The sequence below is a fragment of the Platichthys flesus genome, chromosome 9 (assembly GCF_949316205.1).
Source record: "Platichthys flesus chromosome 9, fPlaFle2.1, whole genome shotgun sequence".
Lineage (NCBI taxonomy): Eukaryota > Metazoa > Chordata > Actinopteri > Pleuronectiformes > Pleuronectidae > Platichthys > Platichthys flesus.
In genome coordinates, this window is record NC_084953.1 from 23127558 (window position 1) to 23154469 (window position 26912).

The 26912-nt window shown below is 40.1% G+C and overlaps 1 protein-coding gene across 2 annotated transcripts in view; it reads right to left on the bottom strand.

Moving 5' to 3' along the window:
* Positions 1 to 26912, bottom strand: part of tgfbr3 (transforming growth factor, beta receptor III) — a 66633-nt gene that overhangs the window by 28152 nt on the left and 11569 nt on the right. For both annotated transcript variants that reach the window (XM_062395456.1, XM_062395455.1), the window contains exons 3-4: positions 17048 to 17235; positions 4447 to 4584 (exon numbers count right to left, since the gene is read on the bottom strand). In XM_062395456.1, coding sequence (XP_062251440.1) covers positions 4447 to 4584; positions 17048 to 17235 — 326 coding nt within the window. The remainder of the gene's footprint in view (positions 1 to 4446; positions 4585 to 17047; positions 17236 to 26912) is intronic.

Sequence of the window (26912 nt, forward strand, 5' to 3'; positions counted from 1 at the left end):
CTCCGACTAAAAACCATCGTGGCTACCCCTGGTTTCCATTAACAATTACACTGAGGAGAGTGCTTGTGTGTGTGTGAGAGCAAAATGGACTCGTACAACGAACCTTCAACTAATGAAAGAGTGAAAAGGCAACGCTTGGCAAACAAACAGTAGGCCGCTCAGGGCCAGCAGAAAAACTTTACAGTGTTGTTCCATCAAGAGTCATAAAACATTCGCTGCGGAGCAAGCCTTTCAAACAGAGATGCAACGCAACCCTTCTCCCACAAACCTCCCAAAAGAAATATATACATTTGGCCACAAAGTCAACACAGCACACTCTGCACATGTGTCTCACTTGCAATCCTTGTGTCCCCTGGTAAAATAAAATTTGGCCTGATTTCAATGTTCATATTTCACGACATTTTAGACCCTTGGTGATTCCTGCCTGCTGCCGATTGACAGCGTGCACTGCAGAGAGCATGTTTTACAACAAAAGTCTGGATTCTGGCTTTCTGAAAGCCGACAGGGTCGAGTGGCCAACAGCAACAGTGTGCGCGACGTCTCTGAAGCTCGTCCAACCAGCCCATCTGTGTCCGCGGGACTGTGAGTGCTGGGACCAGGAAACAAGGACTGGCAGGCCTGATGCAGATTCCAATTAGCCCTAGGAAAGAGCCTCTCCAATGGAAGGGCAGAGTGAGGGAGCTCTGCCGTGGCAACGGGTTTCTGTTCTGAAGCAGTGAGCCCAAACCAGTCCCTCTTGATTCTTCATCAGTGGACACGATACATGTATACTCTTGTGGCTGATGCAAGCTTTTAATTTAATTCACTGTTTTGGTAAAGCCCTCCCCAAAGCGATTATCCAATCATAACATAACAACCATAACTAGGTACGGCAGGCCTGCTGAGCTTCAGATTTCACCACACGCTGGAGCGGTTCTACACACGGCTGAAGAAACAAAGACACTCAGCACTTCAAGAGTTTGGAGGGTGGTGTCCTTTTTTGTGCCTTTAGATAACATTAAACAAGATTATGTAAGTAATACATTAAATATGTTTGTTCTAGTGTAAGCTTTGATTGGTAGTGAGTCCAGCTTACCATACATGGCATTATTTACTAAGATACACATCAATAACTAACTACAGAACATGACTTTGTGGGTTATCGGGTACAGTAAACATTACATCCACTGTCATGTATTCTCCAATCTTACAGGATCAATTGTTGTCATAGAAAATGACTCTGATTTTCAGGTCATAAGTCTGCCACTGATATCTCTGAACACAAAGCTTTGACAGCATAGTTTGCAGCTTATTTAAGTGTTATGTATGTAGTGGATCTTCACAGTTAACAAATAAAAGTCTGACGATGACGGGGACTCTGGGTGTTGTTTGAGTTCTGCGGCACGTTAAGTGTTGTGTCACTGTGGAGAGAACCTGAGAAGAGGAGCGGCGTCTGGGACTCCTCTGGATTATGTGACAGTGTACTGTCCGGCTTATGGATAAGATATCAACAGCTTTTTGTTGCCAGAGAACTTAGTGCTGTCACTCAAACACCAACATACTCAACACCCAATTCATCAGGGGCCCCTGTAGACAACATAGAGACGGCAGGGGCCTCCTTCTTCACTGTTAAGTATCCCTCTATCTGTCCTCGACCCACTTGAGGAACTGGACAACGAACACAGAAAGCTTATACAGAAAACATTAGATGTTTTTTTAATAACATCCAATCAGAGAGTTGATGTGTCAACTATGACATGAAAACGTCCTGAAATTACAAGAATGAAGAAATAATTCAAAGCCAGATATACGTTGTTTGCTAAGTATAGGTTACACAAATAACTTGAACTTTATTTAAGTATAAGGGTTTTGTAAATATTGTATAAGAAACTTTGACATGGCCATCGAAAGTTGAGCATGCACAGCTACATGTAAATTAATCCAACGTTACAAATTCCTCTAAAACAGACATCGTTGTCAGAAGTAAGCAACATTTTTTCATTTGTGATTAAGAAGTAAAAAGTTTCTACTCTGCAAAACCACCGATGTCCACCATCATTAGACACCCAGCAGTGGCTCTGGCTGGATTGTTGGTTTTAATGATGGTTGTCAGCTGTTCACTGTCTGCCACTACAGACGAGGGGAGACATTTACTGTGATGCTGACCTGCTGCTCTCTCCAGAAAACACCCATCTCTTTGGCCACACATTATCACAGCTTAGGAAAACACAAGCAGGCAAGAAGCACATTCATCTCCATGAAGGGCATCGTAGCTTCTCTTGACATGAGAACATTCTCATTACTACAGGAAATAACAATTTAAGGGAGTTTTTTGCACCCGAGCCTCATATGGCCTCGTCCTAATTTTTTTTTATCAAAGCTGTGATCTTAACTCACACAAATGAAAATTGTCAAATGACTTCTGGTGAAATCCACCTCAAAAACTTATTTAAAGGCTTTTGTTTGTGTTTATAGAAGGACTTTTATCCTACATTTCTCTTAAATGAAAAAAGGTGAAAAAATACCCAATCTTCCAACAATGATTAGTACTTATGTTTGCATGATAAAAGCCCCATGTCAGATTAGCCAAAATAGGTTTCACAAGATCTAGAAGAGACATATTAATACTCTGTCTGATCTAAATGCCAAGGGGGCTGAAACACATAGCCCAGTGCTGTGCATGTGTGTGTCTGTGAGAGTTTGTGTGCCTGTGCATAACACAAGGAATTTGCAATAAATGTGTATTCTTCTCCTTGTCACATTGGCTTTCAGGATGTGAGCAATAAGCAAGACAACACTCAGTCGCACATGGAAACCATTTGTGTACCTGTACTGCTTTCTAACAGATTGCTGTAGGCTTAACACACAACTGAAAGGATAATTTCTAGGAGGTTAGAGACTTAACAGTTTTATATAAAGACAAGGACATAGGTTCGCATAGAAGTTGAAAGTAGTTCAACCACAGCCGAGGCTTCTAGGTCCCAAACAAGAGCACTGAAGGAGACCATTTTGACTTTTTATTATGAGGTTTCCCAGCGTGGCCCCCTGGTGCCTTTACTAAATATGGCTGGCTCTCCAGGGGACTTGGCTCCATCTACTGAGGTTCCCCTCACCAAACTTCTTCTCTTTCTCCCCCGCATGTACCATGGAACTAATACAGATCTACAGTACACAAAATAACGGTTACCTTTGACCTTAACAAAAAAATGCATGTTTTTTCTCTGACAAATTAAAATCTGAGGTCACGGACAATATAAGTATCGTTAAAAACATCAATACACTCAGAAGTTTTGCTGCGACAGCCTTACTTAGTCAGATTTAACCAGTAGCATTTTCAATAGTAATGTTGCCAGAAATGTTTGCTAATTTTTGGCATACTTTCAATAGATGCTAACCTTAATAAGTTTAATTGTTTACATTTTAGCATTTAGTAACCTTCTCAAAATAATTTGTAAATGTAAGCAAACTCCTTAAAAAAAAACACTTATGGCCATAGAAGGGTAGCCGGCAGAGAAGTTACATTTTGGGTGGTGAGGGAGACACCTGATGTTGACATCAGACTATTCTCTTTAAGATGTAAATAGGATTATGAATCGAATATTATACTCCCTACTAATGCAAACATCATAATTGGAGTAATATTTGATCAAAAAATATTGTCAATAGTCAGATTATTGGTGTCTATGTAACTGTAGTCACTGATGCAATGAAATTTAGTTTCCCTCTTCCTTGTGGAGAATGAAAAGAAGCCGCTATGATCTAAATTATCTACAAGCCGAACGACAATCTATCTTGTTTCAGGATCTCAGCAAATTTATCAGTGGGTTATGGGAGAGATCAACTCCTTTTTCATCAGAGCTTTTGTGGTTTAGTGTTTGCTTCCACACATTCCCCGTTATTAGGGTGTTTGTGGTTTACGGACACCGGCTGAATGATCTGAACAGCTGCCAAACTATCAACAGGGCCGTTTAGGCGAGGGAGTGAAGCAGTGGGGATACGACCTGTGGTTGTGGAGTGTGAATAAAGCTGACAAAGCACATTTCAGCTTTTGAATACGTTGTACATCATGATGTGAGGGCGTGATACTTGTTTGAGTTTTTCAAAGTAATGATAGTGAAAAACAAATAATTATTCAGTGCATGCACATAAATAAATCAAATAGGTTAACCATAAACAAAAAGTATTCATACGACTCAAACTTGTACTGCTTTTAATTCTACATTTAATATATTATATAGCCCCTATTATCATACAAAATAAAACATTAATAGTTCATCTGTACTGTCCAGATCAAACTTCTATCATGGTAACTTGTTTTGATGTGTTCCTTTACAAATTTACATCGCTTGAAATATTTTTGCCCGGAGAAGAGGGCTACTGAACTGGTAGTACGGTTTAGGCTGTGAGGAAATTAATACACAGTTTTAGGAAGTGGGACTTAAAGTCTTTTAGTAATGCTGGACTCACATGAAAGGTACGTTCGATGCCCAGGGCCAGGTTCTCTGTCTTGATCTTCCAGATCAGTGGCTGGGGGGAGCTGAGCACGAAGACCAGGGGCTTCTGGTGGCGCAGCAGAGACTGGATGGGCTTCAGATGCAACTCAACCTGGTGAGACAAAAAAAAGAAAAAGTTCCATAAAGTAACAACCGATGGTTTATCGGTATGCTGAGGAAGATACAAGGGCATAAACAGAGAAAGTTCCAAACAAGATCAGTCACAGTACATCACACAATCTCACTTCACACACTGTAGAAAAGTCAGCACTTTGATTTTCCTCATGTTCTCATAAATATAAGCAAAACTCCTGGTGTAATTGCAGCACCATCATGTCGTAGATTGTTCTTGTTTATCCTGCTTTCTGTTTATGTACTTGCTCTGCTGATAAACTCCCAAAGACAGCACGCTGTGTTCTCCCTAAAAGGCACTTGCTTAGCTCTGATATGTAGTGTCGGTGGGATATGAACTTTCACACAGTGGAGCCTTTGTTAAGAGAGGGGGGGGGGGGGGGGGGGGGAATCAAATAAATGTGGCGGGTTTCTACAACATGCCTTTAGAAAAAAGATTTGCACAGTCTGTTGGTGATACAGGGGAAAAAAACTACATGTTTTTGGACCCACACTGCTTTTTTTGCTGTAGTGTTCAGTGTCAGACTTGTCTGACTAATCAGGCAAGTCCTGTCTGACTAATCAGGCAAGTCCTGATTTGGCTAATTCACTGAATCCAAACCCATCTCAGGCAGAGATCTGGCTTTCTTTTAGCTTTTGAATAGTTTGATACATTTGGTTAACATTACCATCACCATTGTTTGTTTAATTGTTTAGTGTTTAAAAATCCTTGATTTTTTTCTCTTAACAACTGTAAGAAAGTGTCTTGTCTCTGCGAACCTCTCTCTCAGCCATGTGTTCCCAGACTAATCCCATTAACCCCATCCTGTGTCTCAACAGTAAAAGCCTGTAAATCTCTAATTCAACCCACAAGGATTCACATTATATGATACAACAACCCTTACAGTGACTTCATCAGTCATTCAGTTCCAAAAATCTTGTATCTATATTTCACAATAAAAGCAGCCTTTGTGCCTCTACTGCAGCTAATAATGGAACCAACGATCTATTCATCACAATGATTGAGATGAGATAAAAGATGAAGTGGCAGTTTAACATTTAATGATTGAGTTTGTTTGAAACATTAAAAACTGATAAGAGCATTCATAGCAATAATTTATTTGGATGTTATGATGTATATTATCAAGATTGAGATCTACATTATAGATGGAATTTATTTAAATCACAAAACCAGTACATTTTAACTTCTGAACCACAGTAAATACTGTCAGAATAAGAGAAAGAAAATATATTGTGTATTTCCTCCTACGACACTGATATCGCTGGACTTTGAAAACATAAGGCAACATGCATCTTAAAACCGTCTGTGCAAGAAAAGGAGGCTAAATAAACCACTAAATACGTCTGTATGATGCCTGGCCATTATTTCATCAGACCTGTGTCGTTACATTTTCAAGTATGCAACTGCTGTAAAGGGTTGTAATGACCTCAATTTTGTTGGTTTGTTTCAGCAGTAAAACTAACTATGCTTAATAGGGCTTCAGGATTCCTAGAAGGACATAAACAACGAGAAACTGCAGCTTTTATCAGTTTCCTTTCGTGGCGAAACAAGATAAGATTGTGATTATGCTTAAAACAAACCTTTTTTATCTATTATGTCACATTGATGAAAAGGCTCAGCTCAAACACAATCACACAAAATCACACACATCCATAACACCACTGCATTTATTTCAGTCAACCACATTTTGGCAACTGGGAACAACATATCTTGTGTGATGTTTCTACTTGGTCTCAGACCTCCCTTACATTCATCTCTTAAACCAATTACCCTGATGTGATAACAGTGCTCTTTCATCCTCTCCTTTTTTGGGATATTCAGTGAATTTCACCAGTGGATGAAGTTCATGTGATGAGATCAAACAGAGCCTCAGGTGCTGTTTGAACTTTGAACACAGAATAAACCTTCCTGTTCAATGCTCCGCAGACCACACAAACACAGATCTAGAGTTTAACATCACAACTTTGAATGAAATTACAACAGAACCAAAAAATTCCAATGAGATATTTTCCTGAAATCATTTACTCTCCTTAGAAATGATATAAACATTCTTCGTATCAAACCAACTGCATGCCACAGAGATGTATTCCACAGGCAAAGTGTGATTTTCATATTCTGACAGATATGCATTCAAAGACTTGTCACTGTGATGCTGCGTGAAGTCATTTAACAAGAGACATTGTCAGCAGCCAGAGCGAACATGGAGCATCAAAGCCTAATTATCAGACCTTCACAGATGTAAGCCCTGTAGGAGAGCGAGGCAAAAGAGAGAGCGTTTAGTGTTGTGCTCCATGAAAATGCTGTGAAAAATGGTTAACACTTTGAGGCAAATGGATTTGATCCTAACAAACAAATCAGAGCCTCTTTTCTTTTCTTTTTTTGCATCCCCCCACCTTTTTTGTCCAGACTCTGGAAAAAGTGCATGCATCGCTCCTCTGAGAATAACAGCAACCAAGATATAGTCATACCTGGCCTGGCTTTGAGGCCCTGGCTTTGAGAATAGAGGAGAGAGGCGGAAGAAAAAAAAAGAATGAGAGGGAGGGAGAGAGTTGTGAAAGATGAAGAATTTTAAAACCAGACAGAAACATTTCCAGAAGACGTGAGTCACCTGCAAACACACAAATAAACAGAAAGGAAGAGTACGAGCAGGGGGGAGGAAGTGCCAAGAGGCGCAGAGGGGCGAAAAAAGGGAAAAGTGCGGTAATTTGGGGCTAACGGTAACAATAGTGTGGCAGTTGAGCTCTCCCACACACAGCCAGATAAAAAGGTGTCGCTTTGCAGCACATTTTATGAATGTCTTCAAACACACACACACACAAACACACGCGCAAACATAAATTAACCTCAACGTAAACGTATTCAGCTTTGCAGTTCTGTCTCTCCTCCTGTGTGCGTCTCTTGGAGAGCAGCTCTGACGCTGCCTATTAAACCTGAGAATCAATCTACTAACAGCTCTCGATCACCTGCAATGACTGATCCCCTGGTACAGGCGAAGGTGCTGCGCTGGGTTGCACAATACAAGCAATGAAGCGGAGTCAACAGCAGCTGATGTAAATCTCGGGCCGTGGAGCTGCCTTAATGAGGTTGTGTGAGACTGGCAGCAGAGGCTTTCACAGACGCAGGGTGTGGAGAGAAGAGGTGCAGAGGCACCAGGCATCAAAGCACCCAGAGAGGGGGAGTCTGCTGGGGATGGGAGGCCACGCCTGATTGATTATCAGGAGGCTGGCATAGAGATTTGGGGACTAGTGTACATTACAGTTAAGGAGCACATTTGCCAGCAGCCAGGGATGGAGGCTTGTCTAGACCTATCACATTACTGAAATTAAACCCCACACAAGGGACAACAGCTGTAGCAGCATAAGCAAGGCCCGTCACAGAGCATACCATTAGTGGTGGTAGCAAGTGTAAACAATGGAAATGTAAAAAATCACGGCTTCAACATAAAGCTTTAAATCAGCTCCAACAACAAACAGAGTGCCAACTGGAGTGAAAACCCAAAATACAAATCACTCACAAGTCTTTACTCAAGAACACAACTCCATAGTTGGATTCATATTTAAATACCTGTGACACTGTAAATTGTGATGGGCGACTCTCATAAACACTGCAAGGATATGCCTTCATATATGAATTCTGTTTCCAGAGGTGTAGGCAACGGCCACTCTCAGTATCAGCGCGACTCCATGTCCTTGCAGGAAAAGGGAGTTTTCTTTTATTGACAGAGTTGATTAAGTGCCTGATGATCCCTGACGATTCACAGAAAACCCCAAACATCCTTTAATCAGCCAAAAAGTAAGACTAATCTCTTTCCCAGGAAATAATAATGAACTCAAGCAAGAAAGACTGCAAATTGTATGGCATGGCATGAAATAGAGACATACTGAGCAGTGTCTGAATAACAATTCAACTGAGCTTTTATAAATGAATACAGATTCATGTCAAAGATTAGAATAAAAAATGTTTAACACTCTAAACTGGGCAGACAAACTGCTGCAAGGTGTTCCTCAGAGCTCTGCAAAACCTGAAAACAAAGAAGGCTGGCTAAGAACTACATGGTCGCCCAGCCTGGGACCAATCATAGAGTGTAATCTGATGTGTGTCTCTGTGCGTGTGCCTTGTCTGTCTGGATCTTGGTCCTTTCTGGATCACTGAGAGTGTAAAAGAGAATGGGAGCCAGGGCAGGGGAGCTCAGTGACAGAGGGGTGGCGGCCCAAACCCTGTTGAAGGCTCTTATCAGTGGCTGCCACATATGGGAGCAGATGGGGATGCTACCTGAACTCTGATGCTAATCGGCCTGCACTGCAGCTCAACACCGCTCTGCAAGGAATCAGCTTGAAAAGACATCACAGTGAGACCGGGCCTCTGGATAGTAATCTTTGAGTGATATGGCAGATTTGCAGGACAGGCAGAAGAAAATAACACAGCGGAGAGGCCGAGGACAGGAGGGCAGGGCAATATTACACTGATTAGATTTAAGCTTAAAAGAAAAAAGTTGGAAAATGTGCTCCCTGTTCAAGCACATTGTATACTAAAAAAAAATCTCAGAAATATATTTTGTCATCGTTCGTTAGTATTGTTAGATGGTGACTAAGTGCCTTAATTTGTAAGTAATGTGTATGTGAATAGGTAATGAAAATAGAGGAGATGGGATTTATGAACTATACAGCAGCCAGCCACCAGGTGGCGATCAAGATGTTTTGGCTTCACTTTTGATCTTTGTATGCAGTCGATGACTTCCATTTGTGAATCTAGTAGCCTATGTTGAATGTTGCAGAAAGTAAAAACTGTTAAGAAACAATATGTCAGCTCCCCGACAAAATTGGGAAAATGCTTATGTAGGCTTTTGGCTAAACAGTATCTGTATAGTTTACATATACTTAAACAGTGAGAGAAAGAGAGAGATAATTCAGATTTCAATTCAATGCGTTTACATCCCTCTACCTTCATCACAAAATGCACTCACATCAGGAAAATTCCTGGGAGAGAATTCAGCCCTAGCGTGCAAGTCGTATCTCACGCCAACTGTTATGCCTGGTGAGCCCCTCCAGCTTGTCACTAGCACAGTCGAAAGATATCTGTGAATTCCAGCTGATAAAACAATCCTCTGCTCTGCCTCACCCTGATTCAGAGCCAGTGGCTTTGTTTGATGTCCGCCTCTGGTAAACTGATTAGAGAAAGATGGCCGTGTCGCGATATCACTCACTGGCCCACTTTTGATTATTTTCAACCCTATCAACCGACTGTATGGCCCAACAGGCCTCCCTTTTGAGTTGCTGATTTTGTTCTCAGATTTGAAGCAACTTGGGAACAAGGTGTCTGCCGAAATGCCAAGCTCCTCATCAAAGGACATGTTGTGGAGGGTTGTTATCAGGGTGCAAAAGGCTCCTTTATGCATGTGACAGAGGGGAACATGTGGAAAAATGTTTAAACTTGATACTTTCACCATCAAACCAGAGCAAGGGGAACAGAAAAGAACAGACCAGAATGAGGTCATTGTTTTGGTAGAGCTTAGGTGGAAAAACACCAACACCTCGAGGTCAATAGTCAACCTGAGAAAAGCTAATTTGCCTCCAAATTCCAAGCGGTAGTAGTCGGCGACACAGTTCACTCTGAATGTAACCATCATTTGTTTTCTCACTCTACAAGAGAAGATCTTTTTAAAGCATAATGAATTTTGAGAAAATGTGAAAATTATTCTGCCATTATTAGAGGAAATCACTGACATCTGAAACACACAGACTCGACCTGGCACTACAGGCATACGACTGGACAGCCCAACCAATAGTCGGTTTACTAGACCAATCCGAGGTTACTGCCTTTCCAAACTGGTCTGTTTCTCTTTAGAGAAAAAACAGAGGCTTCTACTACTTTGATCGAGACAGCTGGAGCTGAGGAATCCATCACTTTTCAGACAAATGTGAATAACACTTAAGAAAAAAAGTTATTGTCCAGGTGAGCGGTCATTGCAACACACAGCCCACTGTCTGAAAGAAATTTTAAGTGAAAAGCCAGAATATGATGAAAAAAAGAAAGAGTGTTTTGTTTGAAATCACACAGTTGACATATAAAGCCAGCTCATGAATTGGTCTAACTGGTCAGTGGGTACTACGTGAGGTGGTTATCAATGTCTCGATATAAACAACACAACAAAGAGAATAGTCCTTTTCACCTGAATAGAACAGTGCAGCTCTAGCTTGTCAGCCATTGCATCTTGTTTAATAAAATAATACATCATTAATTGTCTCTTCTCATAATTTTTTTTTACTTTAACTATATCGGTCTCTAACAGTTCGTAGGTTCTACAGCGAAGTTGGCTGCACTATACACTTAACGCGAAATTTGACCTGCTAACAAGCTCACACTGACATACAAACCTGATATTAAACAGGTATAATGTTTAAGAACTTCCTCGTCTTAGTTAGCTAACTTTAGCTAGTTAGCACAAAACACACAGCTAATGCATATGGTTAAATATCTTTGTGGTTATTTGCCTTAAATCAAAGTACTGGACAAACTAGTTTTGTCATGGTGATGAAAGAAGTGAAATTAAATTGATTACTGAATTTGTTCAAATTCATCCTCGGCCAGGGTCTGGGCCAAACATCATCGCAATCAATCAAATAGTTGTTTACTCATTTCAGTCCGGACCAAAGTGGTAAACTGAATGGAGATCAATACAAATCTTAGATAGAAGATGCTAGTTGAAAAGTTTAATGACAAACATTTGTAAAACAAATAAATAATGAAATATAATGAGGTGCTCAGCATACATTGAAGGCAGCACTAACGTGAGACTGAATCTATAACGACATTGACTTATCATGATTTTTTTTATCATGATTCACTACAGCAACAATATGAAAGTAATTTGCTGCTCACTAGTGAAGAGTTTTAATGTTTAACCAGGTGATAAAATTCTGGACCAGTTGTGAGGCAGCTGCACAAAAGTGATTCAAGCTTGTAAAACTGACCTGAACAATAACACGTTTTTCGTGTTGAAACTAACAGCTGTTGTTAGCTGTTAACAAAAATCGGCAGCACCTCGATTATGAATTCATTCGATTTTTTTTTTTTTTCAATCTTACAGCATCAGCAACTTTGAATCACGGTCAGACATTTCTGCGTTACCATCACCTGTGCAGAAATGCAGACATGAACTCTCACACATGCTGGAATACTACCCAAAATGTTATTGCACTCCTAGCTTCTTAAATGAATAATTATCCCACTTTCTACTTCTGGTCTGTTATTCTATGGTGACTACGAGCCCTTTAAATGCCATGCACAGTCACTACTGAGGTGTTCTGTTGCACTTAATAACACAGCTTTGGTGTGGAGATTGGCCAGGAGCCAGAGTGTGTATTTGAGTCAGGTCCAGCTGTGCGTTTCTTTCTGCGGGTAACAGTTCATACCCCTCAGTTAATACCCGTACAGAATGGGTTCACTGGTGCAGGCCGGAAACAATTCATTGCTCTCACGTCTTCACTGAAAATATGGACAAACTGCGCGCCATGACTTTCCCATACAGACGTGAAAGTGATGTGAAGCAGGCCTCACACATCGCAGCTGCACGATTTGTGTGGATAAATGTGTCAGAAACTGACCGTGTGATCCCCTTATCCATATTAGTCCATGCGCACCATGTGAAATAGCAGATTTATTCCTCTGCCAGGTCGCGACTTTTTCCTTTGCAGAAACGTAGTGAGAAGTCACTCGAGCACGACGTGTTCTCCAGCAGCCCGATGTCCCAGCCACAGGCTCCTCTTGTACGTCAGGCCATCGTTCAAAACACCCATATACAGTTTGTTCTGTGGCCCAGACACCACTTCCTCCCCATCGGCAGAGGTGAAGAGGAGAAGTCGTGGAAATCTACATAATCACAGACTGACCAGGCACCTCGCTGCTGACTTAGAAAATAAGCAAAGGACACATGTGCCAAGGCAAACAGGGGAAAAGACCCATTACTGTGAGTCAAATTCATTTGCATGCTTGCCAAATCAAAAGACGAAAGAAAATGGATTAATATGCAAAAATTATGGAGCTGCTGTCAATGGCAACTGGAAATTAATTATTTTAGATTAAATAGTATTGCCAAGGAGGTTATTATTTAAATTGATCAGCCTCATTTGCTTTAATCATTTAATTTAGTTGGGAATTTTACGATACTTTCCAAACTTCATTGACTCATATTTTACATTCTTCATAACCAGGAACAAAGTTCCTGCAGTAGGTTCCAAATGGTCAAGGATAAAGGATATAAAAGCGATGCTGTCCTTTTCCGAAGCCGTTAAGGTTTAAGCAGCCTTGCCCAAATCTGGCAACGGTCTTAAACGGCTTAAAATCACTATTCGTTTCAAGCTATAACTCCTTTTTCCACTGGATTAACACCTCATCCTATCATGAAAGATCAGGGGCAGAGAGTGTAAATGAAACTGTCTGACGCACAATGCGCCCTCCAACACTGTCCCGGTGAAGGCTAAGCACTTAGGAGGAGGCTGCATGTGTCCTAACAGGTCGATCTGTGTCCATGTCTCAGGTGGAAAAGTCATCAAGGACTGGGGCGAAAGTGGGCAGAGTGTCCAAGTGTCCTTAAGCAGATCATATCTAATCACAAGCAGAATCCTCTGCTCACACGGCGAGCTTCTGCAGGGCCACATAATCTCCACACAGGGCTTGAGGGACCCTCTGCAGCCAAGGCTGTAGGCAAGTGAACAGACAGCTGGATATATAGAACTTCATTTTTTATGTAAAATACAAACTCAAATGCACCTCCTCTTTGCATTGTTTAAACTGATTGATTTAAACGCAAAAAAATCATAAAGTCCTAAGCTCCTTAAACTGTAGCAAAGTCAGAAGAAAGCTTTTTCCTCAATATTGCACTTATACCTTTCTGTTATAAATCCTGATGAATAAACTAGGCAGAAGACCCAAAATATTAACTTTGGATGAAATAGGGGGTTAAAGCATGAAAATCGCTTTTACAGACAGGCTTTGTGACTCAACTGTATCTATGACCCTCTATTTGGTTCATCACTACCAACAGAAGGCTCTCCTGAGAGCAAGTAAAAACAAGATTTGCTAGCCAGTTTAATGGGTTGGGAAAGCTTTAATAACAGCAAAAATATGGATTTGATTGTCTAAACAGTTCAAAAGTTAAAAAACAAGAACAATCTTTGATGTTTACGTTGAAAATGTTAACAGCTGACCATCAGACTTTAACTTAAACTCAGCGATATGTCCCACAAAAGGTAACTCAGACAGTCGCTCTGAGAAATACCTGAAAGTGTGGAATGCATGAGACTGACAGCCTTATCTGAAAGCGGGTGTAGACAAAACCCTCTTTGGTTTGTTTTGTGTGAACATCGCTCTGCGCCTCATCTTAATCCACATAGACACAGGGATATCTGTAGCGAGATGAAACAGGGTAAAGGACACTCAAGTATTCTGCAGAAGTACAGTGAACTCAGAGCAGCATGTGTTTGGATTTAAGCGCTGATAGGTACACCACCTCAAATCCTGGCATTAAAAACTATGTTTTGATGTGATGGAATCAGACCGAAGCCCGCACTTTAATTGAATAATATCTAATATACGATTTATCAGCTAGGTTACACTGTTTTTGTTTGCGATTACTAAAAACAGGAAATTATGCTAGTAACTAACCAGCAGGGAAAGGTGTTTTGCAAATGCTTTCATTGCAATGTCAATGCTTACACAACCCACAACTGACAAAATATCAGACTGCAAGCAGAACATAATCTGACATATCTAAAAAGCCCTATAAGTGCTTCAAATCCTCTACATTACACTGTGTGGAGTAAACCTGACAGACTACAACAAAGACTAATTCTTCGTCTCTTGTTGTGTTATCAGAAACAATAACATCCAGGAACAAGCACAGCCACTGTAACCACATTACATTTCACTTTTTATCTGCTGATGCCGCACATTCACATACAATGTGTGTGGAGGTGCCATATTTGGGCTTGGCAATGTTTGAGCCGACATCAGCAGCAAAATTTGCAATAGCAAGTCTATACATGCTGCTTTTCACATTGCTGTGACTGAGGGGGATGAGAACTTGGGACACTTTAAAATACAGACACAGCGTTTTCGAAGGCCATGGGCCTCTGATTCATCTTCAAACTATGGCGAACTTTAGTGGAGGCAAGCCATAAGCCGTAACACCTGAAGACAGGGAGTGGTTTTAAAAAAACAGCTCAGAGTTTTGGAACATTAATATGTGGACAGTTTGAAAGAGTGCAATAAACAGTTCTGATCAAAACAAGGACGAGTGAGCAGTTGGAAACATTTAAATGACTTATTACTGTCTTATTTTCTCACCATCTCAAAGGTGCAGATCGGTGAGGTAAACTTTGACTGAAGTTAATAATATATTTTACTGAGCCTTGTCAAGCCTCCAACAACACTGATGACAAATGACGATGTTTTAAAGACATGCCAAAAGGGTTTTAAAATGAAAACATTTTGCAGAGAAATTTAACTCACTCATGAGGACTAAGTAAATTTGTAAATAATTTTCATGTCCAGTTCATATTTGGTGAACTCTGAAAAAAAAAATCCTGCATTCGACCAACAATGAGCCATGCTGACAGTGAGGCAACGCAGAGCAACCCAGAGCCTTAAAGCTCAAAATAGAGGAAGCGATTATAGCTGATTAGATGTGAAGCATTATCAACTATTAAATAACCCCCTGGGTCCCAGAATAAACCACTCCACAAAGAGAGCAATGATTTGCAGACAATTACAAGACAAGATATAGAAGTGTCAAAAACATATCTTCTAAATAAACTTTGTGAACTCTCTGTTGAATTAATGCATTTGCTAACATTTTCTTTTAACTTTAAATAATTCTTTGTTGACTGAGAGTGGGTTTTAACTTGAGTAAAACCAGAATAACTGCTCCACCTTATTTCTACTCCTTATAAGACTTATGTAATATATGTTGTGAATACTTTGAAGGAATGTAATAATTAGTGTATGAAGTAACAAAAAATGCATCGAGTTTATACAAAAATCTTATCCAAGCCTGCCCAACCCTGTTATCGCATGACGCGATGTGAGAAAATATCTATCAATTGTCGCAGCAACATTTTTACACTTTTTACAATCAGTAAAGCCAGACAACATATTCACCTGCTTCCATTTTTGACTTTATGTGGTCCACTAGCAAGTTCACTGGTTCGCAGGTATTTCACTTGGTGCAGGACTCTGTTGCTAACATGTTTTTCACCACCACAGATCCTTTGTTCTGCAGTTACCATGCAAACAGCACTTGTGTGGACACGTTAAGAAGCTTCAATGTGACAAGGCCTTTACTCCCTCGCTCTGGCCAAGATGCTTCCTCTAAGCTAAAGGGGAAAAGGTCTGGCGGGGCCTTTATCACAGTCACTGATTAAAAGAGAGCAAACAAAAGCAGTGGGAACATCGACTGCAGCAGATCTTAAACTCTTTATCAGGCTGAAGATTACAGTTTCTTGTGGATGAGATGGCAGAGAAGGCAGACCACCTTGATCATGTTGAAAACAGATTAAACAACTTTCTGCTTAGAGATCTTTATTTATATTTAATTTACTGAAGTAAATATGGAATAAAAGATTGGTTTATTCTCTGCTGTTTAAAGTCAAGTACTAACTGCATTTGTTGAAGAAATAATTTTAGTGGTAGAAAAAAGTGGCTCATCATATTTGCTTGATCTACTACGATTCCATATATAGAGAGCTAAATTGTGTGTTTATTATAACAGATTGCAAGTTTGGATTGTGGGCGTTTTGCGGCTGATCAACTAAAAATAATTGAGTGCAAAGATGGTAGAGGCAGTTCTATTTAAATCAGTGTTTCGCGTGCATTGCTGGCTTCCTCCATGGAGCATCACAGAGAGCAACGTGATCGCAAAGCAAATTTAAAGCCATGGAGCTCAGGCGCGGCACGGAGCACACACCAGGCAGCGGGTCAGCGCTGTATTTGGTGTGACAATGGCCACCAGGGCCCTGACAAGAGAGGGACTAGTTTTGCCTCTGTCAATCCAAACATGCTAACACTAGCAGAAAAAACGTTCTCTCCCTCTTCTTCCATGCCGTCTCCTCCTCACCACAATAACTGCAGCAATCTGTGCGTTAATGCTGTGCCGATTAGCACCTAACTTTCAAACGTACTAAATATAGATGCAGTCACAACCTATGCAATTATTTTCAGGCTTTGTAATCCCATTCCATGTGCTAAAGTATTTGAAAGTATTTGAAAAGGGTAGAAATGCCCGATATTGCATATTCATTAAGGCAAACGTACAAAAAGGACAAAGCGTGTTATTCTGCATGCAATCCTCAGTGTGCACCGTAAGTAGCAGTGGAATCTAGTTTACACACGTTTTTACATGCGCAAAGTAGATCAGGCCCTGTGTGTTTCCCCAGAGATGACTCACTTCTGCCGGGGTGTTGTCTGGTCCCTCTGGAGCGTGTCCTCTCAGGTTGATGATGTGGACCTCCTGAGGGAGGCTGGTAGTGCCCCTGCTTGCACAGCCTGACAGGACAGTGAAGCTCTTCGACATGGCCTGCACCGGGTGGGCCATCCCCACCGGCAGCAGCTCACATGGGCTGCGGAACAACGGACCTTCGGTGATGAAAAACAACAATCATGTATATTTATTAACTTATTACTAAATTAATAAATAAGTGATTTAATTTGTTTATTGAAAGCTTGTATGAGCACTTAGAGGACATGGTGATTTCCAATGGCCAAAATGATGTACTCCAGAGTATAACTCAGGGTCATAACAGATAAGGGCATGTAGTTACAGCTTCAGTGTGTTAGATATAGGTGAAAGGAATCTGTTGGCAGAAATTGAAAATAAAATAATCCTAGTGATGTTTGCACTTGTGTGTTCCATCTAAATTGTAAAAAAAAAATTCTTTACAGTAGAATGGGCCCTTTATATTTAAATACTATATATTTACAACGGGAGCGGGGCCTCTCAACGGAGGCCGCCATCTTTTTTACAGTAGCCCAGACTGGACATACTAAAGACCTTTTGAGTTTTTATGACCACAGGTTCTCTCTGATGTTTGGAAGGGGAGATTAAGGTGAGGGGTATCAGCTGCAACTTCACCAACAGATATGCAGTGAGGTTTGAGTGAGGTACCAAACAGCTCTTTACCATTATAGTATGAGAGCCTCTGTGGCTGACTTTTTCACTCAGGGTCAGACCTTGTGTATTACCCAATACCCTCATACCAGCCTAGGCCCACTCACATTTCAAACACATCATGCTGAAGACGTAAAGGTTGCCAATAGCGATCGCATGGAACATTTGGAAATAATTAAAGTCTAACTTGAAGACAACTCGATTACAATGTTTAATTCTCCCCCAACATAGTCCAGTGCCAAAGTAGTGGGGTACATCCAGGGTGGGGGACGTTTTTATTTATTTATTTAATCTTTTTTCTCTCAGAACAAATAGCTATTGTTTTCACTTTTCGTGCCGTCCAATAAGCATATGTTATATCAGCATAAAGCCAGAGATCATGGCATGGCTCATCTCTCCTTGTAGCGAGAAAAACACAGATGCCTCATTGTTGCCATATTTGACTCTTGAGCTCTTCACAGATGTCTCAACCAGGACTCTGCGCTGCTTGTTTCTCTTGAATTCCCCGCGAGCCTGAAGAGATTTACTCTAAACTTCTTATTGGGAGCAAACATATATTAAAACATGGCAAAGCCTTGCTATGGGGTTTAATGGCAAAAACCTGTGGTGCATCAGTATTTTAGCCCCCCTCCTCCCTCTTCCTCTCACAGGGCTGAAGCCTATTCCCTCTTGAACCATGTCATCACGCCTCACTCCCACAAACAGGTCTGAGGGCACGACAGCTCACTTTTTCCCCTCACACATGGAGAATAACAAACTACTGCCAGAAAAACAAAGAAAAATGCAGCTCTCCCTGGGAGACATCCAAAAGATTACAGAACTTGTTGGGCAGTGATCTGATTTTTAATGGCTAAAAAATCCAACAGAAAAGGAAAAATAGAAAGGGTACCTCACTGACAGAATAGAACGACATTCAATGTTTCATTTTGCCAAGTTGGTGAAAGGCAACATTAGTCTGAAATTAGTCTGTGTACTTTGTTCAAGATTAAAAAATCTCACCCAAGTTTGTAATTCATGTACCCCAGAGGATGAATCACACCATCTTTGTGAAGATCAGAGCCTGGACAGTGTCAGAAATAGATGCTCGGTGTAATTAAAAAATAGGAAGCCGAAAAAAGCAAAAATTTTCATTTTTAACTAAACTGAGTTCATTTATTTGAAAATGATTAATTTATATTTACTCTAAACGATCACAAATCATCCATTGCAAATGACTAAATCATGAGTTATAAAAAAAAGTGCGGCAATAGAAAAAACAAAGCAACAGACAATAGCTTCCACTACTCATTCAGCTACTCTATCAAGTTTAAAACCAGCTGAGTTCTAATCCATCACATATGCCATTGTCATTATCTTACAACCTCCACGGAAAGAGGACAAAGTTGTGGAGGAAGAAAAGCTCACATCTGTTGGCCCTGCCACAGCTTTGTGTCTTCTGTCACCTTGTCTGTCTGTCTGTTTTTCAACCCCACTACTGTCTCCCCTCCACTAGAGCCACCTTTTCTTTTTCCCTGGTCATCGATGGAGCACAGAGTATGTCCTGTCCAGCTGCCACTAGTGCCTTTTAGCTGGCCAGGCCAAACGCCCACAGCAGAGGAATGAGAGAAACTGTTGTTCACTCTGCCAGAAAAACAAGTCCAACTTGAGCCTACCAGACACACTGTAGACGACACATCACAAATACATCCTTAACTTGAAATATACAGCACAATCTGACGGTAAATCTGGTTCTCCAGCTGCAACAGTAATCTCTTAGATTTATTAAGCGTCTTCAGAGACACAACTTTATAAAAAAATATTGCAGCAGTTGAGAGTGTAACCCGAACTACATCCTATAATAAAGTATGCCCCAAAAAAATAAGTTGGATCCTTATAGGCTCTTTGTATATTACCACCGTAATTTTGTACCACAGTACAAAATTATACAGCTATATCGTTGAAAGCTAGAAACTAATATCTCCAAACCGCAGCAAATTAAATGAAAATGATCCATTACAAAAATATGGCTATTTGCAGCAAAGTTTTGGAGCTTAACATTATTTTGAAAATACAGGAATAAAGTGGTTGGATGATTAATTTCCCAAAGATCTGACTCATGATACCTGAGATATTATATGGTAAATGATCCGATCAATCTCAACCAAGCCAACCAAGGCCACCAGACCATACTGACAGTACAATAACCTAAATCCTGAATTAATCTTGTTGACATTCGTAAGTCTCATTCTCATTGGACTGTCTGTGTCAGGTTAAATCAACAGCATTTGAGGCATCAGGACCAAAAGTTAACAGGACAACCAGGTCCTGATCCGACCCAACAGACTCAGCATCAACATCACATCATCGCCCAGATCATTCCTTTTTTTGTATTGTAATTGAACATTTCAAATGAAGTCTGTTCAGAGTCTCAGAAACTGCCTCATGGAGATTCGTTGTGCTTTTTTCATACCTTCAGATGTGCCATTTTAGATGTGCATGCTGGGATTTCTGACATTGTTTAAACAAGGGGAAGATTTGAAACTTGTGAACAAAGCGAATCTGAACTAGACTGGGTGCCACCTACTGACGCGCCAACAGTCTGTTGTGTTTTCATGTGACTCACAGGGGGCATTTTGAAAGCTGACAAACAAATTATGAGAAATAGATCAGGCATAAATTAAAAGATGCTTGTTATCGGACACTGTCCGAAATAAAGTGGGACAAACATGAAGGGGCCTTCAACATTAAATCTGCTCTTGTAAAGACAAAGAGAAGACCGTCTTGTTGCTGTCATAGCACAGGCTGGATTTTACTAACTGTTGAAAATTAGGTCTTCAAAATATCTGCCATAGGGACAGGCAACTATGACGAATGCCGCATGTGCATGAAGCCAAATGTGACAGAAAAAAAGATGTTGTGGTTTCACTTGTGAAAGTGAAAAAACAGAGGGATCTTACGAGGTGGATAAAAACGACATAAATTTCCATCGCAACTTTCACCCTCAGCTCACTAGGTGAGCACAGGAAGTTAAAATGACTCGAGCTGGATTATTTCCTGAGCTACTTTTAGGTGATAGTCTTTAACCTACTGGTTACCATAATAAAACTATAGCTATAACACATTATATTTTCAGTGTTTGATAAAAAACATGAGAAAGAGTAACAGTGACTACCCACTTTTAGAACAGCTACGGTTCCTGAACTGAAATTCCCATTCATTTTCTCCATTGACGGTTCAGACAATCCATATAAACAGAGTGGAACCTGCCTGGAACCAGGCAAATCAGTTACGAGATGATTCGTTACCATATAACATTAGATCTGTAGTAAAATATATCTTCTTGAATTGAACTTTGTTGTTAACACAATGTTGCAGTATATTGTAGCCCGTATGTATGTATGTATATTTAATTTGATATAGCGCATAATACCCTAGCGTGATAATGCTCAACAAACTGATCATCATCAACAGAATTTCGTGGTTGTGGTATACATTTCAATGGTAACAGCGAGCTCCACCAATCAAAGACATCACATCACTATTGAGCCTGAGGATTGTGGATTGGGTAGTACTTCTTGAAATTGCGAATATTTTTCTTAAAATGCATTTGATATAATACAGACTTGTGGGTTCTACAGAAGCATTTAACATAGCTTCAAAATCTCAAAGCTTGTGTTAAGTCTATTTTGGATGGTTAAAATATTATGGCTGATAATCAAAATATCTATTAAAAAAAATGAAGGCAATTTTTACTTCTGGAACTACGTACGTTGTACCTTGACATATATGCTGAAAGCAGTTGAAATGTTAAATGAAGAGTAAAATGAAAGAAGTTGAATTGTCTGTTTACATATCGGTTGTAAAAGTAATTGAAATTGTGTGGATAAAGTCCAAAATGCTATAAGCAGGTGAAATTATCCTAAACAGCCATTCACCGAATTTCAACTTAAAATTTTCATAGGATTCATTTCTTTAGCTTTATTTGGACTTTACTATATTTTCTTTAATGGTGGTTCATTCCTGCACAGTTCACGACCTGGGTTCCATAATGTGACTCATTCTACACGGCAAGTAGATTTTAGATGCATTTATTTATCCCAAACACATGCACAGACATGCAAAGGCACACTCATGCAGGTAGGGAAATTTAACCTCTGCTTTTGACCCATCTGGTGCAGGACACACAGAGCAGTGAGCGACCATTTACGGCGCTCGGGGAGCAGATGTTGGGGGAGTAAGGTGCCTTGCTCAGGGGCACTAGACAGGGTAGGGAGACTCTTGGATTTTTGGACAGATCAATCCAGGTTCATCTTTTTGTTGTCTCTCCGTGGAGTCGAACCAGAGACGAACCAGAGACCTTCTCTGCCCATAGTCCAAGTTTCTGCCACTAGACCACCACCTCTCGTAAAGGATTTGATATGAAACATGACATGCAACTTACACATTTTTCTCTCAACTGCCCCTAGTTAAATATTTCAGTAATGTGGGGATCAGCACCAGATATACACACAGTTTTCGTAAAAGAAACAATAAGAGATGATATGGCATTATAACATCACATGCAAGAGGAATTTATTTTCTGTGAAGAGATTTAATTAAGTTATTCTATGATTAAACTGTCCACTGCCTAAAACAAATTTAGACTTGAATGTGATACTGTCGGGGGTAAGTCAGGAAGTAAACATAGTAAATCCATATTAAAGAGGGAGAGACTGAATAAATAATGACTTTTGATATATTTAAACAGTGTAAAGTCCAGGCAGTGATGTCATCAGACACTACTCACTGTCTTTGGCAGGCTACTTGTGGACTCTGACCTCCATTGGGATATAAGGCACCAATTTTTAATTCAGTTAAATCCAAGACACATTTACTCCAGACAAGTGTAACGCATACAAAAGCCGATCAAAAGTCCTGCTTTCCTATTTACACCTCTCAGAATAGAAGCTTTTCAAAATTTAGTAATCAGAATGTGAATTGACATGATGCAGACTACTGGTTGTCTTGCAGTTCGTCGGAGGTTGTTATTGTAGGATTGAACTACAATTATTTTAGGACTTTTAAATAGATGGCCCACATCCATTACAGGAACAATGCTGTTATCGGTTTGTAATGCTCTAACAAACTGACAAGTGACGAGGATCGTAGAAGGAAGTTTAAAGTACATATGCACACATCACATTAAAGCAGAAGTGTATTTCTGTTAATATATATTCAAACTTTGGAACTCTCTTGACAAGGATTTAAAATGATGCTCAAATAATATTCAATTTAAGAAAATGTATCATGAACATAATGAAAAGGTATGACCATATCGAGTGAAGTTGATGGGGTTACCGTGTGCTTGTGTTATGTTCCATTATGTATTTACTGTCCACGCAGAAAGTCAGAACTCATAGTTCAAACTATGAGTTCTGCAGTTGTGGCCTGCAATGCAGTTCGTTCTCTCACACAATAACGTATCTTTTACCTGTCACTACCTATATTTGCATTTCATGCACATGTGCATGCACCCCTGTTACCACCATAGATTTAATGAATTCAGAGGGAAATACTAGTAGTGTTTAGTTTTGTTTTTTGGATTAAACTGACATGAATGAACTTAACTAAAGTAAACTATAAACTTCCCTATATGCTGGTCAAACTCTAAAATAAAGGGTACATATTCAGGAAATAAAACTGAAAAGTGGATGGTGTGTTTAAAATTGGGTTTAATTTTGTAGAGAGAACAAATGTTGGACCCTCCCTGCGAGGTGCACTTATCAGTACCGTCCTCTGGTATCTTAGGCCCTACAAGAGATAAATGCATCTGTTTCCAGAGAATGTACTTTGTTGTTCTCCACATCGGGGCACTGAGCCAAGAGCTGGGTAGAGGAAGTGATGTAAGCCTGTGTGCCAGTTAGGGACAAATCTGATATTCCCACAAAGCCATTTCCGAAGATAAACAAACAGAACCTTCCCTCCGTGTGTGTGTACACATCCTCACATGTCAAGTTTCCCAGTGTTCTGCGGCAAGCACGCCAATTGTGTTTCTTCAGTCAGGACAGTCAAGATAGCCTCACTAATGTCAACACATGCCTCGTAAAAACCAATGTCATAATACCACATATGAGAAAAACTATGAGGAAGACAATAATGAAACTTAATGCATATGGAATATACTTTTTCAATAATGGACAGATATAATAAGGCCAATTTAATTACAATAAATACAAAGTAGAAGAAAAGGGCCTCTTTGTTTCAAAAATGTGCTTTATATCTTATCTTTATCCCAGTTCCCCTATGAAGCACAGGATTACATGAATCCTCTGGACTTTTTTTTTTTTTTACTGCAGGGCACGATTCCCATGAACCAAAAACCATGCAGACCAGTTCAGGGAACGTAATATTCTGCCTGCTATTGTTATCCTAAGGGGCTTTGGACTAAAGAATAACTCGTTCTGCAGTGTTGACATTAGCACAGCCCACTCCCCCCTGAACCTGAAGCCACTACTACAGGAAGTGAGCAAAGCCCTTCATAAGGGTAGTGTAAGTTCACTTCATCGGCTGGGCTTATGAAAGGATTTATCTCTGGACTGTAAAATTGGAGGCATGAGAGGAGGAAGCTGGAATGGGATGAAGGGGGGAGGGCAGGGGTTAGCCCGGACTCCATCAGGGAAGTCGTAAACTCTCCCTTTCAAACAGTAAAATCTAACGTCTGATATCCTCCAAACCTATCCGTAACTCCATATCACCCAAACACTTTGTTGGTAGATCCATCTATCGTGGTCTTGTCAGATGGCATGCGATTGAAAAAACTGTGAAAAAACAGCAGCTTCAATGGGTTGTGTTTCATTTGTGTGGGAGATTTGACGCAAATACAAGTATGGATATGTATGTAAGACACAGAACATAGAGGGAAGCAAAGGGGAAACAGTCAAGGAAAAATGGCTAATGATCTTTTAAATAACTAATTGTGAATACCTAATGACAGAATAACAAAAACAAACAAAGAAATTATGGCTATACGGTATAGCTAAAGGAAAACTCAGGGGTTTCAATGATTTGATTTCCTTAGAGACAAACCAACAGTTTAAAGATTAGAAATGCGTGGCTCTCTTCTCAGCTACCGGTGTTACAAAGTTCTGCATGTCTGCAGAGAACTACATGCCCGTAGCAGGAATGTGCATGTGATTTAGACTGAACAAGACACCAACTTCATACCTGTCCTTGGTTTTCCCCAAAAATGTTTAAAGTCCTTTTTAACCTCTGCCAAGGAGGTAAAGTTTGCTTTGCTGTTTGTATGTTATGTGAAAACTACTGAACTAATTATGTTGAAACTTAGTGGATGGGTGGGGTGTGGCAAAGAAAGAACCAATTTACTTTTGGAGCAGATTCAATTATGGGGGTGGATACAGGAATTTTGTTGTCACTTTCTTTAATGTTGTTTTTCAATTATTTTGGAATTTCTCAACAAATAATGCAATTATTTTTGATGAAAAGGGTTAGAGCAGGTGAAATGAGGTGCAGGCCCAGCAAATGATCTGTATTTTATGAAACAACGGAAGTATCTTTAGGGTAGTTACCTTTATTCAGTTACTGTAAAGTAACAAATATTCCTTTCAAAAATCGACGATGGATATTTTGCCTGTGTTTAAGTTGTTGGTATGTATCTGATGTATATGCATTATGGTGATCAGTCTTGGTAGAGGTATGTGCTCTCTGAGTGGCGTTATCGTCTTCTGCTTCTGGCTCTTTCTTAGCCAGATGATGCAGCAGCCTATTTTACATGCAGGTCATTTAGCTGACACTTTTATCCAAAGCTACTTGCAATTAGCATTCGTTGGGGGCCATTTTTGGGAAGGGGGGGGTGGGGAGACTTTCCCAAGGACACTTTGGCATGGGCTGGGATCCGAGCCACCAATCTTGTGTTTGGAGAACAACTGCTCTGTCTCCTCAGCTACACCGGCCCCCTATTTATGGCCTGAAGGCAAAATCCTAGGCAGGGTTTTGAGGGCACGGGATGAATTGAAAGTGAGATGGATTAGCAAATAAACAATTTGATTGAAATGGAGCCTATTCGATATGGAGTTTAGTAGCTAGTCAGTTACAGAGATTTCAGCAAATAAATCAATCAAACTGTAAAATGACCTGTGGTCTTGCATGTAATGGCAGTAGGTTGATTTGTAAAGGACTAATTTTGAACAATATGAAACACTTTCCATTACTGACAGTAAGCCTGGCTATTGTTCATCAGCTGTGACAGACAGAGTGGGCACCTGTTGATAAACCATCAACCTTAGTTGAAAAATACATCTTAACTAATTACAAGCAGCAGATGAACCTACGAGCAGATAAGATGGAGTGGCAACATTCCTCTCTACCTCTCAAAGTAGACATACAGTAAATCAAAGGGCTTTGAAGAGGTGTATGACAAGGCTATTCCCAGAGGAACACAGGAGCCACTGTGTAAAGTGAGACCGCTGGGAGAGATCCAGAGTGTGTGTATATGAATTAAGACTTTACTGAATGTGCTACCGATATATGTCTTTACTGATGGGTGCTGACATGTGCTGTCTGGACCTATATATTATATATTATTAAAGAAGAAAAACGTCAGCGCAGTCGGGAAACAAGAACTGAATGAGTGTGTTTAACCAGAAAATAGTGAATGGATGAGACCAACTGAACAAATGGTACAGTTCAGTAAACTAAAACAAGTGTTTACAATGCATTCAATTATTTAGGAAAGTAAAACATGAATGATTGCTTATGAGAGAACAACTAGATCCAAATGATTTATTGTCACTACCAGGACAAGTGAAGGTTGATATAGAACGAAAGGAGCACCTCTTTTGAATAAACATATATATATTTTTTTTTAAATGCAGGTACACCCGCTAAATAAAAGGCGATTGACTCTTTTCCTTTAAAGACATAAAACTGGAAAGTGAAAGTTTTATTTTTCTTGGCTTTCATTTTGAAAGAGAGCAAATGTTGGACCCTCCCTGCGAGGTGTATTTCTCAATACAGTCCTCTAATATCTCAGACCCTGGGAGAGATACATGTGTTCATGGTGAATCATAATCAATGCTACGAATGCTCCAGAAACCAAGTTCAGAGGTGGAAAATACAACAAACAAAAGAGAAAGAACCAAGGACCGTGGTGTTACCGTGAAACATATTG